General features: G+C 38.4%; 1 protein-coding gene and 1 non-coding gene across 2 annotated transcripts; one reads left to right on the plus strand and one right to left on the minus strand.

Annotated features, from left to right (window-relative positions):
• Positions 1-1500: 1500 nt before the first annotated feature.
• On the minus strand, positions 1501-19455 carry RAB11A (RAB11A, member RAS oncogene family). The gene is made up of 5 exons (XM_041744107.1): positions 19187-19455; positions 12432-12627; positions 12004-12197; positions 10959-11039; positions 1501-1887 (listed from the first exon to the last, which is right to left on the minus strand). The coding sequence occupies exons 1-5, from the start codon at positions 19224-19226 to the stop codon at positions 1748-1750; spliced, it is 651 nt and encodes a 216-aa protein (XP_041600041.1). The 5' UTR covers positions 19227-19455; the 3' UTR covers positions 1501-1747.
• Positions 19456-19692: 237 nt separating this feature from the next.
• Positions 19693-19764, plus strand: TRNAQ-CUG. Its single transcript has one exon. It is a non-coding gene; the product is annotated as a tRNA-Gln (tRNA).
• Positions 19765-26236: the final 6472 nt, after the last annotated feature.

A 26236-nucleotide genomic window follows, 5' to 3' on the forward strand; every position in this document is an offset into this window, starting at 1 on the left:
CTGTAATGCAAGGACCTATGCTCTTGCTGATCAGAATCAAATATTCCATGGCTATGGTATCCAAAGCATCAAAAGAAAAATGTAATCTGACAACATAAAGAATAGTCCCCCTATAACTGTTTATTAGAATGTGAATATATTCCAAATCAATAACTAAAAAATAAAATAAAAATAAAAATAAATCAAGTTACAGAGCATGCATAAAATACAAAGTAGCAATTTACAAATAGATAATATTATCTTCATAACCAACCAATACTCTAAATAATAAATGGCTACAGAAGAAAACCAAAAAGAATGACCACAGCAATGCCTTCCGTGTGCCCCACACGTCATGAGCACTGCAAAAGACAGATTAACTATGAAACATAGTAATCTATGCAAGCCCACACACATACATTTTTATACTTGGGGGATATCCCACCATCCTGAAGAGTATCAATTCAATCGACACAACTTTCAGAACACTGCAGAGTTAAGTGCTTAATATTATCCACAAGAAAGTAAAACTCAGTATTAGTGTGCACATTCCTAAAATGGGAAACTAGTTGCTCCACTGATTTCAATAATGTAGTGGGGGGATAAAGTAGTTCAGCTTTGAATAATGCCTAAATGCATTCTATTTAAACTCAAGGTACTACGTACTAAAAGAATACATGCCTTTAAGTGGTACAACTTGAGCAGAAATTAACCTCTCACTAAATTCTTTAGACATACTGAAACCAGATATTCAACTGGACTATATTCCACAATATGTTGCAAAACTCAAAAATCAGCATTGTTAAAATAATTAACCATGCCTGCTGATAGAGATGGTGATAAAACTTGGTTGCATTTCATTTACTGGAAGGTTTTAGGACAAAATTAACACTTCACAATTTGATACTAACAGCATTAAACCAGTTCTTGCCTGAGCAATAAAATGCCACATAATCTACTGCTGGGAAATTAGAGGAGTTCAAGGATTTGGGCTGCCTAATCATGTGCAACAGAGGCATCGCAGATGGAATTCCACCAGTCTCTCGTGTTCCCAGCCTGCCAGGCAGCCTGGTTTAAATATGGCTCCATAACCACACTGCTACTGAAACCATATAACAAGCTTTTGTTTATTAACATAATCCTCGTCCAGAAAAAACTGTCCCCCTCTCTAATCAACTTTGATGCTTACAAAAATTAAAAAACAAAATTTACTAGACTACTTAACCCTATTAAGGCATTTTAGAAACTGATTTCCAGAATAATGGAAAATTTTCAAGCTCTCAAAATCCTGCTATGTTTATAGGGCAATTCTTAGATTTGTGGAAATATACACTGCATGGAGAGAAGAGTGTATGATATAAGCTGCTCCTTATAAGCTGCTCTGTGGCAAAATGGTAGCTTATTTCTTCTAAAGTCTTCTTAGTTTGATTTGATCAAGACCAATAGGTCTGAGCTTCAAGTGATCAAGTTCTAAATATGTCCTACAGTGACAGGCTTCCATGATGAAAAGTAAACAATAACTGAGGAATCCAAACATTCAGTTTATTAAACTAAGGCTAGTGAAGCCATAGCATGAAAAAAAGCTGCAGTCATTCGGGACAAGTGGATGATTTTATAAAGCTAAAATCAAAAGACTTAAGACATGGGAAAATTCATAAGTATGAGGAAGTAATAAAACACAAAGTGACCACAAGAATTACAAATATATTTAAATCTCAGACCTGGGAAATGGACTATACACAGCCTTCTAGGGGAGAAGAGAAATGCCTTATATGTTCTGACAGCACTGCACCTTTGGCTTGTTTTCAGTGGTTGGTGGAACATGAATAGGAACCACATTGTTGCTTGGAGACATGTCATTTTCACGTCTGTCTGACATTTGCTTCTGGGAAACAATGCGGTATATCTCTGGAAAAAACAACAGCAATACTCACTGTGAATAAACTCATTAATAGTTAATATAAAAGTACACAGAAGTAGAAAACAGATTTGCAGAAAAAGACTGCAAATAAATTTGAACAAGGAAAGCATAAATTTAAAGTTTTATTTTCAAATAACCATTGATTAGAGTAAGGGCAGAAAAGACAAAAAAAGATTTTCCTTTTCAGAGGAAAGGGTTCACCAGTCAAATAAATCTTGGTTTAAAGAGATTACATAGTTTATGGGATTAGATCTAAATTAAACCATGAAAAAAAAAAAAAAAATTAAACCATGAGAATATTTTCAGTCTACCCTTATCAAAAATCCTGTAAATACACTGATACAGTACGCCACAGAAAAATAAAGATAAATCTGCACCATGAGATACATTAATATTTTTCCTGGCTGTGTAAGGAAGTGCAGAACTTCATAAACATGCCAAAATCCCAAAGGACTCTTAGAAAGGGAGGGAAAGATTATGCCTATCAATGCCTCCTGACCTAAGTTAAATTGTAATTAAATACTTTTTAACAGAGTACTTAAGATTTTATGATACTTATCAAAACTAACTATACAAACATAAAAACTGTGTCTACTTCTTCCACTAAACTCTAAACTCTGTGAAGACAAGAACTCTATCTACCCTTATTCAGTTCTGTACCTCCAGCACATGGCATATAGTAGGGGTTTGGTAAGTCACTAGTTGGTCCAATAAGTGTTCTTAAATTCCTCTACACCCGGTATCTTTATTTAACTTTTTATTTTTTTCCTTTTTAAAATATTTTATTTATTTATTTATGATAGACACAGAGAGAGAAGCAAAAGACATAGACAGAGGGAGAAGCAGGCTCCTCAAGGGGAGCCCAATGTGGGACTTGATCCCAGGACTCTGGGACCATGTCCTAAGCCAAAGGCCGGCACTCAACCACTGAGCCACCCAGGCATCCCTATTTAACCCATTTTATTTGGTCTTCTATTTCACTGCCTAAAAGTATTTCCCTCTGACTAGATTCATAATCTTAAGGAATCTCTGAATTCCTTACAGAGAATGTATCTTATTTATCTTTACTCTCCCAGTTCTCCCTCAAAACAAAAAATCCTCAAAGGTAAGGGAATTCTAAAAATGGGATAAATTGACATGATGTGCCTATTATGATGTACTATGAAAGACACAATGTGTTCCTACAAAGGATACCTATGTATTCCTGCCAAAAAATGCTTAAAATGAATTTATCCTAAGAAAACATTTAGATAAATTCAGATTGAGGGACTTTCCAAAAATACTGGCCAAGAGTCTTCAAAACATTTATTGTTATAAAAATGCATTTAAAAGATGAGGATAGGGGATCCCTGGATGGCTCAGCGGTTTAGTGCCTGCCTTCGGCCCAGGGCGTGGTCCTGGAGTCCCAGGATCAAGCCCCACATTGGGCTCCTGCATGGAGCCTGCTTCTGTCTCTGCCTATGTCTCTGCCTCTCTCTGTGTCTCTCAGGAATAAATAAAATCTTTTAAAAAATAAATAAATAAAAGATGAGGATAAATGTTCTACATCTATAGTGCCCAATATAGTACATATTTAAATTAAATTTAAAATCCAATTCCTCAATCCACTAGCCCTATTTCAAGCGCTCAATAACAACCTGTACCCAGTAGCTACTCTATTTAATAATACCCCAGATATGAAACAATTCCATCAATGTGTGACCTTTGGCCAAATTGACATTTAAAATGTAAAAACCAAATCTATAAAAGAATTATTAGTACACTTGGAGAAATAAGAATATGAACTGTACATTAGCTAATACCACATAAACATAAATTTCTTAAATATGATATGGTATTGTGATTACTCATAATGCCTTGTACTTAGGAGATAAAATGCTTCAGTATTTACTTGTAAAGTGCGAGAATGTCTATAATTTATTTTCCAAAGACTGAGTAAAGAGGGAAAAAAGTATATACACACATGTAAATAAGTCAAATATAGTAAAGTGATGATCCTAAAGGAAGGGTATAAGGTATTATTCCTATAATACTTGGAATTAAAAAAAAATTGTTTATAGGGTAAAAAAGGGAAAGTAGAAGTCTATTTTCAAAATGCTCCAAGAACATGTCAACCAACTGTAATGTAGTAACATCATTTGGATTGGATTCTAATTTGAACTGTAAAAAAAAAGAAAAAATTTGAGACTAGAACTTTTAATATTGTTTAGATAATAGATGATAATAAGAAATTGCTGCCAATATTTTAGTGGTTTTGTTGCTTTGGGTTTACGCCCCAATCTTTTAGATCTACATCATGAAATGTTTACAACTGAAATGATGTAATATCAGGGATTTGTTTCAAAAAATAAGGGAGGGAAGAGGTGGAACAAACACTGGTCATGAACTGATGGTTGTTGGTGGCTACATGGGAGTTGAGGATACTGTCCTACTTTTGGTATGTTGGAAACTTTCCATTACCAAAAGATAGAGAAAAAGAAATGTTAAATGAATTTATTTTCTCCAAATTAAGAACTAATTTCTCTTAAGTTGAACAAGAGCAAGCTGTAGTCAACTGAATGTATAAACCAGCAAAAACACTGACAGCTATAATGTACCTTTCCTTACTTTTTTAGGGGGGGAGGAGGTCGGCTAAAATTTGGGTCTGAGAAGGTTGACAATACTCAAAAGCTTAAGAAGAGAAAATTAAGAAAGCCTACTGACTAAATTAAAAAAAAAAAAAGAGGCTATGTGTTCTTCATTTGGATTCTTTTCATTGCAGAGATTGAACTGGAGTGTGTCAAGGGTAAAGGGAAAGACACTCATTCAATCAGGCTAGTGACTAAGAAATAAGGACAATTATTGACTTAATGTAAAACTTGATTAGTCATTCTTTAATGTTTTCTCCCTAATCCCAAACTGGATGGCTCTTCTTTTAAGTGCACATGATTAAATGGGACCCTCTACAAAATTTAACTTCTTTACAAGTTGTTTTGGAGATTTAGAGGAACCAAAACAAAAAATATTTTGCAGACTCTTATATGAAAAGCAAATACTCGAAGAGTGGAAAAGAAAGAGTTCTCAAAGAACAGAAAGTTAAATATTAAAGAGATCTCATTACAAAGCAAGAAATTTGAGCAGTATTGTATAACTGGTCTGCAAGTACTACACAGTTCTGTGGAAATGGATTACTGCTACATTTGTTCCAGTCACCGAACAGATGTCCACTAATGAAAATGCCAAAGCAGTGAAGAAAATAGGAAAAGTGCTGATCAAGAAAGAAAAAGAAAATTTTCTTTCAAGTAGAATGGGCACTAAGAAACTACTCAAGTAATTTATTTAACATCTCCTGTGGCTGGGTGTGTCACTTAAATACTTTGATAAGAAAATAGGAAGCAGGTACCCTCTAGGTGCTATCTGATTAGAGATTATTTAAGGAGGGAAAGGAAACAGGACTAGTAAGTAACATGTTAAACCAGATGCAAATATTTTCCTCTTTCAAGGGCATGTTCTCCTTTAGAACCAGATGTATGTGATACACTAATTCCTGTACAGTCCCTCTTCCAGATGTCCAAAGGCTAGGCAAGGTTAAAAAGAAAAGGAATTCTGCTGTGCTGTTCCTATGTTAGACACAATCTCTTACAGATCTAAATAGAAAGTTAAAATGTTAATAGAGAGTTTTAAATACAACCTAGCAAAGTTAAATTAAAAAGACACATGCCTATTTCTCTATTCATACTCTCTTCATACTCTAATAAAGTATGAAGCAATTTGCAAAGTACACTCTAAGGAAGTTAAATGCAATTGTTCCAAACTAGGGAACAAAAAGAGCTAAAAATCTTTGCGCTCTCCAAAAATTGTAAAAATAACAAAAGCTGGGTTATTCCACTACAGCTTAAGTCAGAATTGCTTAGGTCTTCTACAAACACTCTGCTCACGATTAAGTTTCTTGAACATCAAAAACATGCTCTGATTTTATATACTGGCATGTATTTGAAAAATTGTCACATGCCAAGAACAAAAATAATACACCTCAGGGCGTCTGGGTGGCTCAGTTAGTTAACTGACTCTTGATTTCAGTGCAGGTCTTGATCTACGTTCAAGCCGCACATTGAGCTCCACGCTAAGGGTAGAGCTTACATTAAAAGAAAAAAAAAAAACCACCTTGTTCAATGATTCTCACTACTTTAGCCATAAAATTAAGAGTTCAGTCTTCAATAACTAATGATTTGGGCTTATTAATTAAATGGAGAAACCTTGCAGTTACCACTTTAACCAAGTGATCAGATTTAACATCACCAGTAATGAATACAACAAACTAATATCACAACCTCCTGATGGGATACACTGAGATCGCTTTTGTGGTATTTTTGCTGAAACTGCATAATCTGAATTTAATTATGAGGGATCATGAGACAAACGCAAATTGAGGGACACTACAAAATAAATGACCTGTACCCTTCAAACAAAATATATCAATAAACAAAGGATTAAGGATCTGTTCAGATTAGAGGAGATGAAAGAGGTAGGAAATCTGAATGCAATTTGTGATGTGATCTCACAATTTCTTTTGCCAATAAGGACATAATTTGAACAAATGGCAGAATCTGCACAAGGTCTGTAGCTAAACATTGATATGGATTACTATCTAACTCTGATTTTTGGCAACTGCACTACAGTTATCAAAGAGAACATCCTTGTTTTTAAGAAATATGCACTGAAAAGTACTTAGGTGCAAGAGGCAACAAGTCTGCTAGTATGAAATGGTGCATGAAAAAAATTAGTATATAGCAAGAGGAAAAAAAAGAATAAAGCAGATACGGTAAAATACCAACATTTGGGGAATATGGTGAAGGGTATTTACAAATTCTTTGCACTATTATTGCAACTTTTCTTCTTTTAAAGATTTATTTATTCATCTTAGAGAAAGAATGTTTGTTAGTGGGGGAAGGGCAGAGGGAGAGAGAATCTCAAGCAGATTTGATGCTCGGCATGTAGCCCTGATGCTCAATCCCACAACCCTGAGATCACAAAGTGAGCTGAAAACAAGAGTCTGACGCCTAACTGACCGTACCACCCAGGCACCTCACAACTTTTCTTAAAGTCTGAAACTGTCAAATTTCAAACTTAAAAGAAAAAATAAAGAGTATGGAAAGTATGGATTAAAAACATCCCTTAATGAACTTGACGATAAAAAAAAAAAAAACAAAACTGCACAGCAATGCAAAGGCTGAGCAATCTAGTAGGTTCACTCAAGTACTAGCCAACTATCTCTAAAACTTATCACCAGCAAAATTGTCATGGAGTTACTGTCAAATTCATGGATGCCAAAAATGCCAGGGGTCTATTCTAAACAAGCAACACAATGAACTTTGGAGTAATAAAACAGATAAATATTCTAACATAATTTTCCAACTTGAAAATGAAAAAACGATTTTTTTCTTCCAGCAACATCAAAACACCATGTAAATGCTCCCTTAATGCTGTTAACATTCAAGGTAGAATTAAACCTAATGAGATTACTGTTATCTTTACTGGGTTTTTTTTGTCCTCCCATTTCTTTTTCTTTTCTTTTCTTTTTTTTTTTTTTTTAAGATTTATTTTAGTAGGGGTGAGGTAGAGGGGGAGAGAAATCCAAGCAGATTCTGTGCTGAACAGAACCTAACTTGGTGCTAAACCCTACCACCTCAAGATCACAACCCAACCAGAAACCAAGGGTCAGACACTCAACCAACTGTACCACCAAGGCACCTCATTCCTTCCTGTTGTTTCTAAGTATTAATACTCCTACTGGTATATAAAGAGAAGTTTAAAACAAACATCCTAGCACATGCAAAACAACAGAGATGTCTGCTCCACATGCAGTGATCTCTGATCCCACAGATCAACACTGAGATTTATGCTCCAAGGAAGCTGATAAAATAGTGAATACAAGAGGAAAAATGGTAGTAAGTGAAGCTGAAGTCTTATTTGCTTTTAAGCAACATTAACTAAGCAGTAGTAGCATATGTTAAATCTAGAATGAACTTTAAGAAAAATGGCCAAATGTTCTTCATCTTTAAGGACAAAACAGTTCTGGGACGCCTGGGTGGTTCAGCGGTTGAGCTCAGGGCATGATCCTGGAATCCGGGATCGAGCCCCACATTAGGCTCCTGCCTCTCTCTGTGTCTCTCATGAATAAATAAATAATCTTAAAAAAAAAAAAAAGACAAAACAGTTCAATTTGAAGTATATATCATACTTATTGATTAGTTAGCTCATGTTTGAGTTAATGATTAAGTTCAATGTTACAAAATGATACACACAATAGTTAACTGCAGATGATCTCATCTTCACTTAATATCAGAATAGTCTAGAAACTGAGATCAGAAAGGGCTAGAATCTAGAATGCACAGGAGATCTGATGGGACATAAAAAATATCTCAACAAGGACTAAAAAATTTTTTCAAACGAGGTTTTCGGAGGCCTTGAGAGACTCACAGACCCTCAAGATGACTTAACTCACTTATTATTTAAAACAGTGCAACTCTGAGGACACAGGAAGTTCAGTGACTAGTTACACAGGGAGTGGGAACAAAATGTTAAAAAGTAAAAACCTACAACTCCTAGGTCTAAATTTAGTACTCTACATATTGACTTAATAGAATCTGCACAAGTGGTTGTAAAGAAAAGAAGTAGGATTTGCAGATACACTGCAATAATTAATCAAATCTTGCTTGCAATAGTCTAATGAAACAGAAGATTTTTTATCTGAACAGAAGATTCTAAGGGAAAGCTACTGTGTTCCAAGAGACTATTTAATCCAACCTCAGCACCAGTTCTATTATAGTTACTATTTTTCTCCTAACAGAAAATAATTCTAATCAACTATTGTTTATTATACCTACTATATGTGAATCATCACTATTTTTAATTTTTTTTCATGCTTTAACTGCTATTTAGCTACTAATTCATCAAATGTCCACTCTGTACTAGGTATAAGTTAAGTATTTTTTACATGTATGAACTCATGAATTCATTTTTGGAGTCTAGAGTAGATGTCTCAAATAACAGGCAACTCTTTTCTGTGAGTTACAGAGATAAAAACCTTTAAGTCACAACATAACAGTTAAGTCAAATCATACCACAAGGTATTTATAAATATAAGCCCTCTTAAAAAAACACAAAACTATTTATTTTTAATTTAATGTTGATTTTAATTTAACACATTTAAATTTTACAGATAAAGAATTTTTTTTTCTTTTCTTTTTTTTTTTTTTTTATGATAATCACAGAGAGAGAGAGAGGCAGAGACACAGGCAGAGGGAGAAGCAGGCTCCATGCACCGGGAGCCCGATGTGGGACTCGATCCCGGGTCTCCAGGATTGCGCCCTGGGCCAAAGGCAGGCGCCAAACCGCTGCGCCACCCAGGGATCCCCAGATAAAGAATTTAAGACCTAGAAAAGTTAGGTAATTTGCTTAAGATTACAGAGCCAATGGTAACTGAAGGAGCCAGGACTAAAACACAAATCAGGGTTCTAAGACCATGCTCTTAAATTCTAGGCTTTATTCTCTACATATTTCAAGTCTGAAATATGATACTTTAAAAGTTAAAATTTGTAGATCACGAAATTCTACACCTGAAACTACTATTACATTGTATGTTAACTAACTGGAATTTAAATAAAAACTTGGGAAAATTAAAAATAAAAAAATCAGGGCACCTTTGTGCTCAGCTGGTTAAATATCTGACTCCTTGGGAGACTGCTTAAGATTGTCTCCTTCTCCCTCTGACCCCCTTACTTTCTACTTGCTCTCTCTACAAAAATAAATAAATTTAAAAAAATTTTTAAATAAAAATAAAAGTTAAAATCTGTTTACCTCTAATGCAAGTACTACATACAAAGAATACATTAAAATTTTGTTATATTAAAATTGGAAACGGGACACTTGGGTAGCTCAGTGGTTGAACATCGATCGGCCTTGGGCTCGGGGTGTGATCCTGGAGTCCCAAGACTGAGTCCCATATCGGGCTCTCCCCAAGGGGCCTGCTTCTCATTCTGCCTATGTGTCTGCCTCTCTCATGAATAAATAAATAAAATCTTTTAAATAAATAAATAAATAAATAAATAAAATTGGAAACTTATTAACCATTTCTCCATACAGACCTATTCGAAAGTCATATCAGACTACGGTATATAGTAAGCCTACATTTTACAACAGGAGTTCTTAAAAATAATATATAATTTTAAACTACTTTAATACAACCCATCAAACTACTTACTAGAGAATTAAGATTAAACTTGCTGACAAGTTGGTCATTCAAATAAAGTCAGAGTAAATATGAGTCAACATGAATACAGCCCTGAAATCCAAGACTGACCTGATCTGCACATCTAATTTTAAAACAGCATGAACTTTGTTCTTTTTCCACTACTTATTTAAACTTATTTTTAAGACTTTATTTATTTATTCATGAGAGACACAAAGAGAGAGGCAGAGGGAGAAGCAGGCAGGGAGCCCGATGAGGGACTGGGCCTCAACCACTAAGCCACCCAGGCATCCCCTATTTAAACTTTTCCATATGCAATCACTCACGGATTTTCTCCAGAGATGACACCTTGCTTCTTTTACATCACAAGGGAGTTTTACTTTTTGTTTTTTCATTTAAATTCTTAAAAATATGTTTTCCCCTAGCTGCTTCTATAATGTATCAGAACAAAGCAAGCCTTTTCTTTGCTAAATTTTAAAGGACATTTCTATCTTCCCATAGTCAGGATTTCAGTATCTTATGAAAATGCCTTTAACCATTACTTTGTACTTGTGACCATAAAGTATGGAATAACTGGACTGAAGCAATAATATAAGTAAACAAATTATTTTCAAAGTACTTTTCCTAATTACAAACCAGATAAACTAGGATGATTAAAGCTCAGCAAGGAAGAATTGTTAACTAATTTTGTACTTTAAACAGCTCTTGCTATAGCAGCTCTCAAATGATAGTTATTCTCAGTGTGATATATAGGTTTCCTAATTTGTTTAAATTACATTCTTCAAACTTCCAATTCCCACTAGCATAATCTAAAAATTCAAGTCTTACCTGTCAGAATTGTCTGAAAAGCAGCTTCTACATTTGTAGAGTCTAGAGCGGAAGTCTCAATGAATGACAAACCATTCTTTTCTGGGGGGAGGGGGGGAGATAAAAACTTCAGTCTTGTCAAATTTTATGAAAGAGATGTAATACATTCTAGCCTTCAAAAGGAAAATAACCTAAGTCCTCCCCAATTTCTTGAGCAATAAGGGCATCATTCTATTTACACTTCAGCATATTAAAAAGAACAGTGAAAAACTTTCATTGCCTCCTTAATTAAAAAATACTTGTTACATCTATACACTACCAATGAATGACGTTATTCAAAATGTAGTAAACTTATCAAATACTCAGTTATTTCCATCCATTACTGTCCTTCTCCATCAACCAAAGAATTATGATATGAACATGGATGAGTAGGTGTTATTCGCTTAGAATTCTTTAACAATATTATTTGAAATAAAGCTTCTTGCCTGGAAAACTAAAAAACTATTGTAAAAACCTTTATTCACAGCATAATCACTAGTAGACAGTCACAACTTTCACTAGGTGAAAGTGAAGGTGAAAGTGAAGGTGAAGGTAACTTTTCACAACTTTCAACTTTTCACTAAGAATGCTGCCTTCTAGTAGGCTATTCCAAACAGAAGTTATAGGCAGATCCTCTATTAAATCAAAAAAGTTGGTTGTTGACATTCCTTGGGCCACTGTCTTTCAGACCCACATAGAGCAGCCTTGGTAAAATACTGACATAACAGAGAAAGAGACAGGAAGCACAAAATAAACTGAGAGATATCATCTACCCCTTCCAGGGAAATGAAAGAAAGATTTATATTCAACTCTTGGCAGCAAAAACTCAAAATACTAGTGTTTTAATGACTCAAAATTAAGCAAGAAAGTCATCACAAACTTTCCGAACAATCCTTGCTGAGTATTCACGTTTACCTTTTTGAAACTACTGTAAGCGATTACTGTCATTGGAAAAGTATCAAAACTGTAAGACATAAGAGTTAAAAATACAGAATCACTGTAATATCATGAAATTCATATCACTAACCTGCAAAAGCTCTTGCTTCATCTGTAGGAACTGCCCTGAGATGACGCAAATCACTCTTATTGCCCACAAGCATGATAACAATGTTACTATCAGCATGATCTCTCAGTTCTTTCAGCCATCGTTCTACATTTTCATATGTGAGATGCTTAGCAATGTCATACACCAGTAAGGCACCTACAGCTCCACGATAATATCTGAAAACAGAAACAGGTATTTAATGTTAGAAAACAATGGTAAGATGGAAGGGAATACTGAGAAGAACTAAATATATAGATTATATATTTTTAAAAACACATTTATAAATACATTTCAAAATCCTAATACTGGAATTCTTAAGAAGAAAAAAAAGTTCCTTTTCCAATACCAAAAGTTAGCTAATTCAGTTGATGGCAGTCTAGTTCTCAGAATTTAAAAACTATGAGACTTACGCTGATGTTATAGCTCGGTATCGCTCCTGCCCTGCTGTGTCCCATATCTGTGCCTTTATTGTTTTCCCATCAACCTGGATGCTTCTTGTTGCAAACTCTACTCCAATGGTGCTCTTACTTTCGAGATTAAACTCATTTCGAGTAAATCGAGACAAGAGATTACTCTTTCCAACACCAGAATCTCCAATAAGGACAACTGAAAAAAAGACAAAGAATTTAATGTCAGATGAATGGGGCAGACATCGTTCAGAATACTACCACGCTTCAAAGCAAAAAAGACAAAACATCTGATTTTTTTACAAGGGATGGGGGCAGGAAAGGCAAATAGTCCATGTTCTTGACCTGTTACCAATCGATAAAACCAATTTATTCTTTTTACACATCATCTGCTTAGCACAAATACAGTATCCTGTCTTACATATGCAATTTTAATTATAGGTCTGCTGGACTCTGATTAATTACCAAAAATGCTATACCAACCTTATTACCATACAAGATAGTAACATGAAAGATAAATCCTACACCAAATACACAATTTGTGATATTAAAGTGTATCATACATGAAGGTAACAAAGGATATCAGTGAGTAGAAAGGAGGGAAAGAATGAAAATGTTCTACTTAGTTTAATCAAAGACTGGGTGTAACCTCTGGACTCACACCTGGGCAAAATGAAACACATTTACCGTATGAGGCATCAGGTTTACAAACTTTGCCACCCAGATCACAAAAACTACAAGGACCTTTTCACAGCTGCATTCATCCGATAGGCAGGATGCTAGAGACCCCCACAAAAACGGATACCCCAATTAGGTTTAATAGGAGCCCTACGAAGCTAATAATCCTTGACTTACTCTGAGTAAAAGCCAAAGCAGAGGGCACACACTTTCTGTTATGACTTAATTTTTTAAGACAAGTTTGGTTTAGATGAATTTATTTCCTATGATCACTAATGGAGGCAGTTTATTTATTAACCAAATACATGAGGATTTTTCTTTCACCCAAGACAATGTTATACTTAAGAATTTCATAAACAATGGGGAAATAGGCAGTTCACTTGTTCTAAAGCATTTCTATCTGAATTTAAAGAACAAAATGAATTCACAGGTTTATAGAACATGAGCTAAAAAAATTTACAAAAGAAAAAAATGCTATCAGCATTTCAGGAAATAAGACTTACTTCTACTGTTGACTACTAATCCTTCCTACTAGCTGATTCAGGTACCAAGACTAGAAAATCAAACATGTGAGAGTAACACCAAGGACTAAGACCATGCCTTACTAAAGAGACTGGGATTTGGTGGTTAGAGGGAGAGGTAGGTAAAAACTTTAAGAGCTCAACGCACTCTGGTCAGAGGGCAAAGAGATGTCTATTATGCGTTCCTTCCTTGCCACAAGAGCGGATACAAGCTGGCCTCTGGACAGTCCTGGATGAAGTACATTATCAAATGCATATCTTTCTGACTTCCTCTATTAGCTGATTCAGCAAGAAATCATCCAGGTGGCAGTAAGTCCATGAAGCACAAACTGTAGTTATTTATTTAAAAATTTTTTTAATTTATTCATTAGAGAGACAGAGAGCAAGGCAAAGACACAGGTAAAGAGAGAAGCAATCTCCCTGCAAGGAGCCTGATGAGGGATTCGATCCCAGGACTCCGGGATCATGACCTGAGCCAAAGGCAGACACTCAACCACTGAGCCACCCAGGTGTCCCAGAAGAGAATCCCAGTTTCAGTGTAATAGTCTACCCTCTTGCTAGGATACACTCACTGTTGCCTCTTAGTGCAAGAGGCCTAATTTTCTGCTGAGGAAACCCTTTGAGAGTCATTTCTAAACCCACACTAGCACTGAGGTGTAAACGTCTCATTTGAGGTGGGAATAGGGAAAAAGGGAGAAATCAAAAAGTTAAAATATGTTTACTTCAGAGACATTCAGATATCAATCAGTAATTCAGGAGCCAATCACTTTAAAATCAAAAAGACACCTAAAACGACAATGTCTCTGGAAAATTAAATAACTTACCCAAAAAACACCTCCCTCCCACAGAAACTCTAGCACTTTCAAGTTCTGGTTTCTTCCCTTCTGACCTCCATGTTAACAAATGATTATGCTCATTATCTCCCCACTCAGCATAAAGATAGTGAGGGCATTTTCCCCCTCAATATAATAATTTTAACATTATAAAAAAATAGCACCTTTATCTGAAAACAATTCAAATCTCATGAATGCTTTATACAGTATAAAATAATTATCTCAACTGGACATGGACAGGGTTGTCAGAATAAAAGACTAACAACTTGTTAAAGGATTATATCTTGAAAGACACCAGAAGATACTGGTTAAGAATAGTGCTGCCAAAAAGATGCTAAGAAATAACACAGTAAGGAAAGCTGGTTCTATTCAGTTAGCGAATGAGAAACCAAACCAAGACGGGTTACATTTAAGGTCACCAAAAAAATAAAAGCAAACCAGAATGGACTACTCAAGCAATGTAAGAGAATTTACTGGCTATAGCTGAAAAACCAAACACAAAAGTTCACAGACTCAATTTCTTTTTTTTTTTTTTTAATTATTTATTTATGATAGTCACAGAGAGAGAGAGAGAGAGAGAGAGAGAGGCAGAGACACAGAGGGAGAAGCAGGCTCCATGCACCGGGAGCCTGACGTGGGATTCGATCCCGGGTCTCCAGGATCGCGCCCTGGGCCAAAGGCAGGCGCTAAACCGCTGCGCCACCCAGGGATCCCCTACAGACTCAATTTCTAACCAAAATAGTTTCTTTCATTAAGATAACAAAGTATGATTGCTTTTTAAAAATGTGACAAACTATATGATCACATCCTATGGTTCAAGAAAGGAATGTGCAGTGACTTTCCAATGTTTTCCTTAACTAGTACCTTAGGTTAAAAGTTTACTTCCCATTTTAAACATTTTATGCTATATCCATTTATATAGCATGTGAGGGGGGAGGGGAGTATGTATAATGATATTAACATAAATAACAGCATCTATGTATTAAACACTTATAGCATTTCTAAAGTAACCTAACGATGTTTATTACCACTTGGTAATAAACTTTCCCTGCTAAATTTTAAGTACCATTCTAATACCTAATATTAAATTTGGCTCATAAAAGATCAAATATTAGACTGCCATAGAAGCAGAATATACATATAAATTATACCTTATTTAATAAAAACTTCCACCTCTCCAACCACATTAAGTTTTATATATTCTCTTGCAAGCTAAAGTACTGGACCAAAATTTAATTCAAGAAATCAGAGTATATCAGATCTAAATGTTAACATCTGAAAGGAAAACGGTTAATTTTCATACTGATTTTTATAAAACTTGGGGGGCATCTGGGTAGCTCAGTCGCTTGAGCATCTGCCTTTGGCTTGGGTAATGATCCTGGCTGGGGTCCTGGGACCATTGTAAGGCTCCTTGTTCAGTGATAGTCTGCTTCTCCCTCTCCCTCTCTCCCTCCTCAAGCTTGCTAGCTTGCACTCTCTCTCAAAAACATTAATAAAATCTTTTAAAAAATAAAAAATAAACTGGGGATATTTTTCTACTCCTTCAGCTGCTATATTCATAGTCCTGCCTCACCACAAGTCTTGAAAATAAAATGTATTCTAGTACATCAATAAAGCCTTAGTCTAGACAAGTTTTTCCAGATTCAACAGAATGTGAGTTACTCAACCGAAAGTTGTGAAAGAAAAACTACCAAGATACAAGACAGCAAAGTTCCCAAGATCTTTTCCATTGACAATCAGCTGATGGTTAATTACTACTGACCTTTAACTAGATTGAAAAGAAAATGATGTAGACTATGTACCTAGATATTTTCAAAAAATGTGACTCTGAAATGGCATCTACAACACCAATAAGAAATATGGCTGATGCCTGCTTCGCTTATGTGTCCCACAGGGCCATAACCACATTATATATACATACCTACAGAATCAAAGCTTTTGAAATAAAAAGTCAAGTTTTAAAAAATACCCATACACACACCAATAGTCTCCTTGTTGAGCTTAACTAAAGATTAATGCTCAAGAACAAATACATAACACAGAATAATTGTCCTGCTCTCTCCCCACATTACATTCCCATTTGGACTACTCTATCCTATACTAATCAAAATATACCTTCATTTTCAACTGGTTAAAGTTACAAACTAACTTCCAATTCCCTCAAAGTGTGAAGGTGTGCTAGGTAAGCAATCTTACAAGTAGAAGGGCCTACCTCATTTCAGTGAATAAACCTCTGAAGAATGAAACTAGTTTAAAATGGAATTATTGTTGCTTTGCTTTAAGATATAACTCTATAAATAAAAAATTGGCTAACTAATCAGCACTAAAGTAAAAAAAAAAAAAAAAGTGACTCATATCCTGTAAGAGCTTTAAAAAAGTGGAAATTCTTCTCAGCAAAATCTTTTTAAGACCCAATCTTAAGAAGCAAAATGTACAACAAAATGAAAACATAACCCATGGAAACATAAAATACTTGAAAAGTTCCTACTTTTAAATTTCTTTCATAATACTTGAATGCTCTTATGAAGATTTAAGGTTCAAAAAGCTGACAAGAACCACAGAACTTTCTTCATATTATTATCACTTACTGAATCCTCAAAACCAGTCTCATTTAATTCTGAGAGACAGGTATTATTTCCTTTTTAGAGATGAGGGAACTGAGGCCGAAAGGTCACAAAGCAAGTTTAAGACCTGAGTCAGAATCTGAATCCAAGCCTGCGTGATTCCAAAGCTCTCTGCCCTCAATCACTGTTAGGATGGTCTAATCCCAAAGTTAAGTTAAAATCCCTTAAACCAATCCAGGACAATTAATATTCTTAGTGGGCATGTGGGGGGCGTGGGGAATGATTTCTATAAACAACAGTCAAGCTCCACATCAAACAGGAGAAAGACTTGTGAGTTGCTAGTCCATCTTGTTCTAAATCACTTCAAAGATAGCTAACTGCTACTGCCTTGTACCTTATTTTAAGAAATCTTTTAAGGACTAAACACCAGTCTCTAGGGCCTCACCTAAGTAATTTCACATGACCTCAGATGCCCTCAGCAAAGAGTATGCTAAAGAACCCATGCTTCCTTTTTGTATTTATAAAATGCATTAAGTAAGCTCTTCTCTGCAGATGACTTTCCACTCACTATGGGGGAGCAAGGACGAACCCTGTACTCACCCTATATTTACAGAATATTGTAGCCCAGAGGAGTTAGGTGGTGGTGAGATTTGCAAAGTATTGGTAAAGCAGTGTTTCCTGCTTCCTTCAGTCAATCATTCTTAGCACCCAATGGCAAGGTCAGAAACCATCACCAAGCTTAACACTCTTTTTAAAAAAACTCCACCCTCCACTGTAAAGCCTTAATAGCAATGGCTTCTTCCTCTCTGGTAATGATCTTTGTTCAGCATACTATACTGATGGCTGCCCTAATTCAGGAGCAGTGAAAGAGCATCTGAGTGAGAGCGCATTCACGGAACAAAACAACAAAACAAAAAAGAGCATTTACCGTACTCTTTCTGGTTAAACACTGTACCCTTTATTTTTGTTGATACCAACTATCGGGATTCTTTCCTGAGTAACCAATAAGCAATTCTTTCTATCCATTCCCCACCCTCCAGTATGTTCTGTCCAAGGGCACTAACAGGTTTCCCGATCTCGTCATACATATTAAATTCCACCAAAGAGCACACAACTGTACCCCTAGCCCCCACCTTTCGGGGAAAGGTATGTGGCTAAAAAGTGGGACTCTTTCCCTTCCTGTTCTAAAAACACCAAAAGATCGGGATCCTCCCGGCGTTGCAGCAGGAAGCAACCCGTCCACAGTGATAAAGCAGGCGAGTATTTGTGCAGCGCACAACCTTTCCTGCTCAGGAACTGGGCCTTCAGGTCTGGCAAGGATAACAGCCACCACCCATCCGCAACCCCTTCTCGCTCGCAGTCTGGAGTTATCCCGGGCTGGCTGCCGCTGGGGAGGGAGAGGAGGAGGGAAAAGAAAAAAGAAAAAAAAAAAGCCCAGATGGGAAGTCCCAACAGTGTGTCGGGTCACTGCGACAAGTGCGCGCGTGGGTGACGGGCAATCCCTCCTGCCCTGCCCCCCACCCTCGGGGTCGCACGGGGGACGCGGGAGAGGTCCCGATTATTTGGGGGAGGAAAGGGAGGGAGAGAGCGAGCAGCCCCGCGGGGTGCGGGGGGGGCGGTGCGAGGTTATAACCGACCAAGGGGGCTATGGGGGCGGGAGGGGTGAGGACCCCCCGGCCCGCTCGGATTCCGACCGGGGCCTGGCACCGGTCCGGGGGAGGCAGGGCGCAGAGGTGGGGGGGCCTGTGGTGGGAGTGTGCGCCTACGGGAAGGTGAGCGAGGGCAGGGCCCGTCACAGGGGCTCAGGCAGGGGCGCTGAGGGGGAGGGGCGCCAACCCGAAAAGACACAGGGTGGGAGGGGCGGCCCTCGCCAGGGGCCACCGGACCCGGGAAGCGCAGGCGAGCTGGAGGCGGCGTCCCGCCGTGGAAGGACACGGGGTGGGGGGCGCGGAGGCAGGCGAGGGCCTAGGGGGGTCGCTGCGAGCCCGGCGTGCGCGGAGGGCGCCCCGACCTGGGGAGAGCGCGGCGCGCACCGCACGGCCGGGAAGGGCGGAGGGAGGCCGGCTTCGGTGCACGGCCGGCCCGCGCGGGTCCCCAGGGGAGTGCCCCGGGGCCCCCGGACCCCGACCCGCTGAGGAGAGTGGGGCAGCCCACGGCCTCACCTTTGAAGAGATAGTCGTACTCGTCGTCGCGGGTGCCCATTGCGCGGCCGGGGAGCGAAGGGGCGGGAGCAGCAGCGGTATCGGTGGGACCAGGGGGCGTCGCTGCAGGGGTAACCCGAGCGCCGAGCCTCAGCTGCCGGACCGGGGAAAGAACCCCTCCCTGCCGCTACGTCACTTCCGGCCGGCCCCAGCCCCTCGGGGGAAGCACTTCCGGGAGGCGACGCTCCGCCCCCGAGCCCGGGAGGGGCGGTGCGCGGCCGAGTCGTGTCCGTCTTCAAACTCTGCCCCCCCCAGTTCTCCTCCCTGCTCCAAGAAGCTTAGGTGGGGAATGCAGCTGTGGATTCGCAGCTCTGAGCCGCCGCTTGCCACCCTCTCAATCCTCGCGCCGACGTGCGGGGAAGCGGGGTGCTGGGGAGCGCGTCAGCCGCGCCTGCGCGTTGGAAGGTTGTGGTTGGGGGCGGGGTCTCTATGAATTAGAGAGCAGAAGGCGCCTGTGCACTTGTGGCGGTTCCATGGTGTAATGGTTAGCACTCTGGACTCTGAATCCAGCGATCCGAGTTCAAATCTCGGTGGAACCTGCGGCGGTCTAATTTTTCTTTCCTCACCATACTTTTTATTTCATTTATTTATTCGCTAAGTGATTGTGATACAACATATATATGTATGGCCTTGAACGAAGCAGGGACAGAATTTCTCCAAGGATAATCTCTGCCCACAAAGGCCGTCTGGATCTGTAGCCACTGTCACCCGGGTGTCTCCTAAGGAGCCTCTTCGCTTCGCTTTTTTTTTTTTTTTTTTTTTTTTTTAAATCTGGGTCTTTGCCTTTGTCGAAGCTAGCTTCAACAGCTTCGATGTAACTTGATTCCTTTATGCTACAATTTTCAACCTCTAACTTCATTCAAGGGCAGGCGCTTTTCACTCTTTTTCTCTGGAAATTTCTCAAACTATCTCCAGATGTCATTCAGAGAACTTCGCCCACCCTCCTCATCAAGATTCATCAAGAACTTTTTGAGCCCTATTTGTCATGCTTTAAGCTAAACCCCTTTTTGCCCAAATTTGTCATGCTCTAAGCTAAACCCGTCTCCGTAATAAAAAAATAAAAAAACTTAACAAACAGCAAACACTGGCAATTTTCATTTTAGCGAAAAATGTGGAGTCTTAAGACTCAAGTGACTTGCCAAAGATCTCACAGAAGAGCCTCCCTGTATTTGAAAAGAGTTGGAAAGAAAAGGAAGAAAGAAAGAAAAGAAAGAAAGAAAAGAAAGAAAGAAAGAAAGAAAGAAAGAAAGAAAGAAAGAAAGAAAGAAAGAAAGAAGAAAGAAAGAAAGAAAGAAAGAAAGAAAGAAAGAAAGAAAGAAAGAGAAAGAAAACAGTTGTGTATTATCACAAAATGTTTTTCCCACTTGCTGCCATACCCCCTACCACCTATATGCAAACCTTCAATTTAGATCTTTGGGCAAGAGTGCCTGTGCTGAGCAGGATAATGGTTTTCTGAAGTTGTCCACTTCCCAATCCCTGGTAACTGTGAATATGTTAAATTATGTGGCCAAGGGGAATTAGGGTTACATAGTGGAATTAGAGTTGCAAATCAACTGAAAGAAGACGTGGTCTATGTACACAGTGGAATATTCCTCAGCCATTAGAAATGACAAATACCCACCATTTGCTTCGATGTGGATGGAACTGGAGGGTATGATGCTGAGTGAAATAAGTCAACCGGAGAAGGACAAACATTATATGGTCTCATTCATTTGGGGAATATAAAAAATAGTGAAAGGGAGTAAGGGGGAAAGGAGAAAAAATGAGTGGGAAGTATCAGAAAGGGAGACAGAACATGAAAGACTCCTAACTCTGGGAAACGAACTAGGGGTGGTGGAAGGGGAGGTGGGCGGGGGTTGGGGGTGACTGGGTGACGGGCACTGAGATGGGCACTTGACGGGATGAGCAACTGGGTGTTATTCTATATGCTGGCAAATTGGAACACCAATAAAAAATAAATTTATAAAAAAAAAATAGGGAGCTAGCCTAGATTCTCCAGGTGGGCCTAATTTGTCAGAGGGCTCCTTAAATGTCCAAACAGGAGGCAGTGGTGTGGTGTGAGAAGAGCTCAACTAGCCCTTGTGGCTTTGAAGATGGAAGAAGGCGGCCAGAAGCCTAGGAATGCAGAGGTTTCTAGAAGACAAGAAAAGGCAAGGAAATAGCAAGGAAATGGACTCTTCCCTATGGCCCCCAAAAGCAATACAGCCCTGCAGAAAATATATTGATTTTAGCCGAATGAGACCACCATGCAGAATTCTGACCTAGAGAACTATAAACTAATAAATTTGTGTTGTTTAAAGTCACCAAGTTTTGGTAATATTTTACAACACCAATAAGAAACTAATACAGTGCTGTTTTCATCGCTTTCTGTGATGGTAGAAGTAATAGGTTTACCTAAAGCTAGATACTTGCCTTGTGCAAAGGTAAGTATTACCCACATTGGGGGAGATGCACAGCATTCTCAAGCAGCTAAATGTTATATGCACTGCAGATTATAAGACACACTCCTAGCTCTACTTGGGTGAGTTAAACAAAATGGGCCCAAGAAAAGGAGGAGATTAATTAACTAGAGAGTTCTGAAGTTGTAATTAATCAGAGTTCTGGTGGTAAGAGCCACAGTTCAGAGAGACTGAGATAATTAAGAAAAACTCCCTGGAGGAGGAGGAACTAGCATTGACCCCTGAAGGAAGAAGGAAGGAAACTCATTTTGACCAGTAGAAGATACCAGATGATAAAAAACATGTTCAGAAGGCCATTAATGCCAGAAGAATAATTATAAACTTTTCCCCTTTTAAGACATTTTTTTTTTCTCAAGGTCAATAGTATTATTCAGAAGAAGAATTGGGTGGCTGAATAAATTGAGAAGAATTACACAGTTCTCTCCGCCTTAGAAGTTCCCTTAGCACACTGGCATTTTAAAGTCTAGATATTTCACTCTTAAGAAATCTTTCTTTACCTTTAATCACAGCATTTCCCAGATTCACCAGACCACAGAACTCTTTTCCCATGGAACACTTGATAGCATCCCTCTGAACTCTTTGGGGGACCCATAAAGGATTTTTGGGCAGAGGGATGACTGAAGTCAACCTGGTCTTAGGAAAAGTAAGTTGGCTGTGGACTGCAGGATTGGGGTAAAGAAAAACTGGAGGTGTATCAGTTAGAAGGCCATTGCAATGAACTAGGTACAAAGTAATAGAAATGGAAGACAGCTATGGGCATAGAGGAGAAAGAAAAATGAAAGGCTGTTATGTAAAAAAATGGTAAATGGATTCCATGGACAAAGAAGTAAGGGTTTTCTTGGTTTTTTTTGGAGGAGGGGCAGTAATTGTTTAATATGTCTTTTTTAATCTCTCAAGAAATAAAGGAGTTTAATGTAAATGACTTAAATAATACAGAAATAGAGTAAATCCTTGTTTAAGGATTCTATTTTTAAGTAATCTCCACACCCAATGTGGGGCTCAAACTTACAACCCCCGAATCAAGAGTCACATGCTCTGCCAACTGAGCCAGCGAGGTCCCCCCAAAACATGGAGTACATCTTGAAGGTCCTCCTCTACTTCAATTCCTCCTCCAATCTCAGAGATAACTGCTACATTTTCTTTTTAATATACAGGAAATCAGGTTATGTGTATTGTTTTTCATCTTGAGAAATCTTTCCACATCAGTTTTGACTCATTTGCTACATAAAGTTTTTCTTAGCAAGAATATACTACAGTTGGTACAACCATTCCCATTCTCTTAACTGGTGAAATGGCAAATATTGAAGGTTCACTACATTAAAACCTATTTCTAAGCCATTTCTTTCTTTCCCACTTCCCCTAGAGGCTAAAAAGCCAAACAGTCACTTTCCCAGCTACTCTACAATATTTTATATACTAGGATAAAAATATACTAGCATTATTTTTAATTTTTGCCCATCTGGTTTGCTCAATAATTTCCACTTCCTGATAATCAGTTAATGGAAGTATTTTTTCCTATGTATGTTAGCCTCATAAAGACTCATCTTTATTCTGTAGATTTCCTGTCAATATCCTTCTCGACTTTTTTTGTTATTGTTGGATTATCTTTTCATATCAATGTGAAGGATCTCTTTATATATTTTACCATTTAATCCTTTGCCTGTTACATATCGTACAAATATTTTCTCCAAATATATTACCTGATTTTTAATTTTATTAATGATGCTTTTTTCCGTGTTAGTTTTAAATTTTTATTTAATCAGATCTCTCTCAGTCATTTCTTTTATGACTTCTGGGTATTGCCTCTTGCATAAGAGGCTTCTCCACACCAAGATCAGTCAAGATATTTTTTCTCCAAATGTTTTATAATTTTTTTCTCCATCCAAATTTTACTTATATTGAGGATGATATGACATTGGGATCTAAATTAATTCTTTCCAAAAGGATAGCCAGTTGTTTCAACGTCAATTATTTGAACAGTCCATCTTTTCCCACTGATTTAAAATGCCTAATTTATTATAAATGAGTTTCACATATATAGATGAGTCTGTTCTTGAATCTTCACACCATACTTCTGGCAGCTACAAAGGAGCACTGCTCACATGCCCCTTCAGGAGAGAGCCTGTTTTGAGAAGTGTAGTTGGCTGACAATCTCTAGCTGCCACACCTCCAAGATCGACTACAATGTTCACACTGAAACTGTGCTCTCTCTGGACTGTTCCCAATGACTGAACATGATGGGGGTACTAGAGCTGGACCAGTTCTATCCAAAATGAGACTCATCTAGTGCGCAGTCTGTAGAGCTCTCCATTGGCCTGAGATTTTCTTAGAATTGCACTATAGTCTGGGACACTTGGGTGGCTCAGTCAGTTAAGCATTTGACACTTGATTTCAGCTCAAGTCATGATCCCAGGATCATGAGATCTAGCCCCACTTTGGGCTCTGTGCTCAGTGGGGAGTCTGTTTGCGACGCTCTCCCCCTCCCTCTGCCCTCCCTCCCCCTCGTGCACACACTCTCTCTTTAAAAATAAATAAATAAATCTTTTAAAAAATTGCATTAAAGTCTGAGGCTCCGGCAGCCCTGGTGGCCCAGTGGTTTAGCGCCACCTTCGGCCTGGGGTGTGACCCTGGAGTCCCAGAATCGAGTCCCACGTCGGGCTCCCTGCATGGGGCCTGCTTCTCCCTCTGCCTGTGTCTCTGCCTCTCTCTCTCTCTTTCTGTCATGAATAAATAAATAAAAGCTTAAAAAAAAAAAAAGTCTGAGGCTCTTCTTACCCAATCCTCCTTTCTTCCCTCTCTCCTTGCTTAGGTATTAGACCTAAATTGTTGTCTGAAGGGTGTACCTCTCTTTTGTCCTTCACAGGCATTTCTCCCAAATGAATCTCATACACTTCTAATTCCAGAGGACCTGACCCTGATATAATCCCATTAGCCAAGTTTTCTATTCCTATACCAATATCACACTGCTTTATGCTTTATTATAGTTCAATAGTCTATTTTGATGTCTCATATGTAGTACTAAATGCATAAATATTTGTATAGTGCTTAGAACAGTGTCTGACATCTAATTAGAACCACAGGTATTGGGCAGCTCAGGTGGCTCAGCGGTTTAGCGCCACCTTCAGCCCAGGGCGTGATCTTGGAGGCCCGGGGTCAAGTCCTGCATCCGGCTCCCTGTATTCAAAAGGAGCCTGCTTCTCCCTCTGCCTGTGTCTCTGCCCCTCTCTCTCTGAGTCTCTCATAAATAAATAAATAAAAACTTAAAAAAAAAAAGATGTTATTTATTTAAAAAAAGAACCACATGTATTTGATAAATAAAAATAAATATAGCAATTCCTTCTCACTGTTTTTTTGACTTTCTAAACTTTTACTCTTTTTAGGGACTTTGTTTTTCAGATGAACCTTAAACTTCTTATATTCCAAAAAGATTCATATTGGAGTTTTGATTAGGATTTCATTACTAATCATTAAAAATATTTTTTTTAGAAATGAAATACAGAGTTTGGACAAGATGTACAAAAATATGAGATTCTGCTTATGAAAATACAAAAAAAGAGTCAAAGATCAGAGGTTTAATATCTATTGGAAGAATGATTAATAGGAGAAGGGAAGGGTGCCTAGGTGGCTCAGTCAGCTAAGCATCTGACTCTTGATTTTGGCTCAGGTCATGATCTCAGGGTCGTGGGAGGAGAATCTGATTGCAATTTTCTCTCTTTCAAATAAACTAATCTTTTTTTATAATAGGAGAAGGGAGGGGGATTTAAAAAAAGCAAAATGTTGACTTTAGTTTCAGGCATATCCAATTTAAACAGCTGGTAGGAAAACCAAAAGGAAATATCCAGTAAGAAGCATAGAAATATAGGTTTGGAAATGTCTTTAATGAAAGAAGCAAGATCTGGAATTTATCCCATCCTCCACTGCCTGGGAGGCAACTGTACATGATTGTTGAAAACAAGGTGGGGACTGATTGGTCTGTATGTAAACTCTGGCTCAGCCATTCACTTGCTGTATCACCTTTAATGATTTATCTAATCTTGTTGAAGCTCAGTTCCTTATCTGCAAAATGAGGGCAAACATTAAAGTTGAAATAATGTATATATACCTCTTAGCACCATGCCTGGCACATTGTAAATGTTCAGTTGATGAACTATGTCTCAACAGGGGCCAATTTTGCCCCTGGGGAATTTGATAATGTCTGGGGAGGTTTTGAATGTACATTTGAGAGACCCTACTGGCATCTAGGGGGTGAAGACCAGGAATGCTGTTAAACAGTCTACAATTAGGTCAGCCTGGGGTGGCTCAGCGGTTTAGCACTGCCTTCAGCCCAGGGTGTGATCCTGGAGTCCCGGGACAGCTCCCCCACAACAACAAATTATCCGGTCCAAAATATCAGTAGTGCCAAAGTTTGAGAACCATGCAATAATAGTAAAGACTTGCCAGAGGCCAGGTAGGGCCTATGGTGGGGAAAAACACAGGCATCACCTCTCCAACCTTGCTCATTTTTGAGAAGCTAAACAAATCCCCCCCCCTCCCCCCCCCCCCCCCCCCCCCC

This window comes from Vulpes lagopus, chromosome 2 (assembly GCF_018345385.1).
Source record: "Vulpes lagopus strain Blue_001 chromosome 2, ASM1834538v1, whole genome shotgun sequence".
Classification (NCBI taxonomy): Eukaryota; Metazoa; Chordata; class Mammalia; order Carnivora; family Canidae; genus Vulpes; species Vulpes lagopus.

Bases quoted from the DNA above. Each gene is read 5' to 3' on its own strand.
- RAB11A (XM_041744107.1), bottom strand. From the start codon at position 19,226: ATGGGCACCCGCGACGACGAGTACGACTATCTCTTCAAAG. The intron at 11,040-12,003 runs GTTAGTGATATG...CCCTCCCCCCAG, and splicing joins TGAAGCAAGAGCTTTTGCAG to AAAAGAATGGTTTGTCATTC. The intron at 1,888-10,958 runs GTAAGACTTGAA...TGTTTTTTCCAG, and splicing joins TTTTCAGACAATTCTGACAG to AGATATACCGCATTGTTTCC.